Source organism: Penaeus vannamei, chromosome 15, assembly GCF_042767895.1.
Source record: "Penaeus vannamei isolate JL-2024 chromosome 15, ASM4276789v1, whole genome shotgun sequence".
Lineage (NCBI taxonomy): Eukaryota > Metazoa > Arthropoda > Malacostraca > Decapoda > Penaeidae > Penaeus > Penaeus vannamei.
This window is the reverse complement of record NC_091563.1, coordinates 4,351,137-4,353,636: the sequence shown is the minus strand read 5'-3', so window position 1 is coordinate 4,353,636 and position 2,500 is coordinate 4,351,137. Positions and strand designations below refer to the sequence as shown.

Genomic DNA, 2,500 nt, shown 5'->3' with positions numbered 1-2,500 from the left:
ATCTTACAATAATGCACATAGCTAATCAAAAACATCAGCGAGCCTTTTGTATATCTCTCACACAGAAATGAGGATATGCACTTACATGTAAAATATCAATAAAAAATGAAAATAGTCACATCTAATTTTATAAACACAAATGCAAAGAAAATTACAATTTCAAACCTACTAATACTATGCCAAATACAGTTATGGAAAGCAAGTGATTTATGAACCGTAAAGCTGAACTCTTGTATAACATCTATAGGGCTAAACAAATCATATTTACTTTATCTAAAGCTATTACATAAAGCAAATTATGTTTTGGGCAGGTAAGATTATGAAACCAAAAAATAATTAGAAACTAAAAACGAAAAAGAAAATCCAACAACAGATATGTCATGTGACTATGACTTGTGACCATATGACAATTGTAAAAGGGACCTTTAGATTGGCTACAAGGTAAAAAATAAATCAATAATGTTAACTTATCTACAACTGGAAAAAAAAGATGTCTGTACATATAGTAACTGCTTCTGCATCAATTGATATGACAAAACAGAAACATCTGGCAATGATATTTTTGTCTATTACCTCATTCCAGAAGAGAACACCACTGCCCACCAAAATGAGGACGACCCCAATCACAACTGCTGGGATAGACTCTCGAACTTGTTCTCTAACAGGACGTCTAACATACTGCATAGGGTGACCACCAACCCCTCGTGCCCCACGAGCATCAGGGTGCTGTGGAGATTTAAATTGGATTTACACAATTGTTAGCAAGCATTAAGTTATTCTGCACTTGATCATAACCCACAGTTTACTATAACTTCTGTATCAAACTTGAATACATGAAACTGCTTGGATTGGAGATGGGAAGCTATATCATGCTTCTTTTTGTATGGCAACTTTTCTTGAATGCAAAATTTATCACTATAACAAGTGCAGTGATATTACAAAGAGATTTATCCCTTGGAAGCTGAAAGACAAATTAATCATATAACCAATTAGAGAATACTGGTTAAATTGTTCAATTACTATTGAAACTTAAAATAATGTAAATATCATAAATTTTAATGACCTCAATAAATCTGAATCATGAGAGAAATGAGACTATCTAGTTCAGTTTATAAAATAGCCTTACTTAGCCTAAAATATGTCTCATAAATATAACTAATTTGCTGACTCCTCCCACAGCCCGATATGCATCTATCAGAGAGGTGTTCACAAACATGAGTTTTGGAAGATTATCATTCAACCAAAAAAGATCAGATATACTGCCTTATGCAACACTCTGGGGTGTCACAGACTTATCTCAGGATGTATGTGCAGTCAGGATGAGAGGGGCACCTAATACTGTATAAATATGTATGTATGTATGTATGTATGTATGTGTATATATATATATATATATATATATATATATATATATATATATATATATATATATATATATATATATATATATATATATATATAAAATACAGAGAAGAGAAGTGAGCTAAAGGTTGGCAGTTGACGTCCCACTATAGGTGTGCATAACAATGAAACAAATCATCAAAATTAGCTTAAATTTGGGAGACTGCTTGGCAGACCCCTTAACGTATACTTATATTAGGTTGGGTTTGATTTTGTTAGCTTTGGCAAATTTTGATTATATCAAAATATGTTTAGTTAAATTTGGTTAGCTACTCTAAGCTGAGATTACAAATCATTCACATTTCATTGTTCACCCTTGGCCTTATGCCAATAGTGCGCCCTCCACTGCTGTGAGGATTTTCAATTATCATTCTAGAGATCTGACAAGGCACAGAAGAATCCTCATTCATCAGCTGGATCTTTAACAAGAAGGAAAGGAAAAAACCCTATATCTTTAATTCTAAGTCTTGAGTATCAAAAGTGCATTTGTAATGAAAATATCAAACCATTATAGTTAATGTTACTGACAGCAATGCATCATCTTATAGAGCCTAAGAAATGCACTACATCTCACCGCTCAGAGATTAAATCCACAACACTCTCACACAGCCAGAATTCTTAATGTCTGTTTTCTATAAGTTAGCACTATCTTGTCCTGGACAAGTTGTCCATCTCGCCCTCCTGCAAATCTGGGTGAGCAGGACGAGATAATGTCACGATAGCTTTTGTATGTAAACAATGACTGTCACAGGCAACCACAAGATATTGATGGGTAATTTTAAGGCCCTTTATTGATGTTATCAAAAGATATTTTTGTGTTTATCAATTGCAGGTAAATTAAATATGCATCAAAGGAGTTACAAAACCTATGCAGTGTGTAAAATAAAGACACTGGTACGATAAAAAAAAATGAATTCGAGCCGGTTGCATTCTGGGCAGAAAGGGTCTTGGTGGTTCCAAATGCGGCCTTCTTGTCCTGCTGGTCCCGGATAAGTTGTCTGAGTTCCAAATGCAGCATAACAAATACCCTTTAATGAAATGACATCAGGTCTGTTCAGATTTCTTTTTCCTCCTAATCCCCTATTCATTCATGTGATAT

The 2,500-nt window shown here is 33.9% G+C and overlaps 1 protein-coding gene across 1 annotated transcript in view; it reads right to left on the bottom strand.

The window, feature by feature from the left end:
* Positions 1 to 2,500, bottom strand: part of Tmem43 (Transmembrane protein 43) — an 11,642-nt gene that overhangs the window by 8,787 nt on the left and 355 nt on the right. Inside the window, exon 2 of the mRNA XM_027362425.2 lies at positions 574 to 726. Within this exon, the coding sequence (XP_027218226.2) occupies positions 574 to 726 (153 nt within the window). The remainder of the gene's footprint in view (positions 1 to 573; positions 727 to 2,500) is intronic.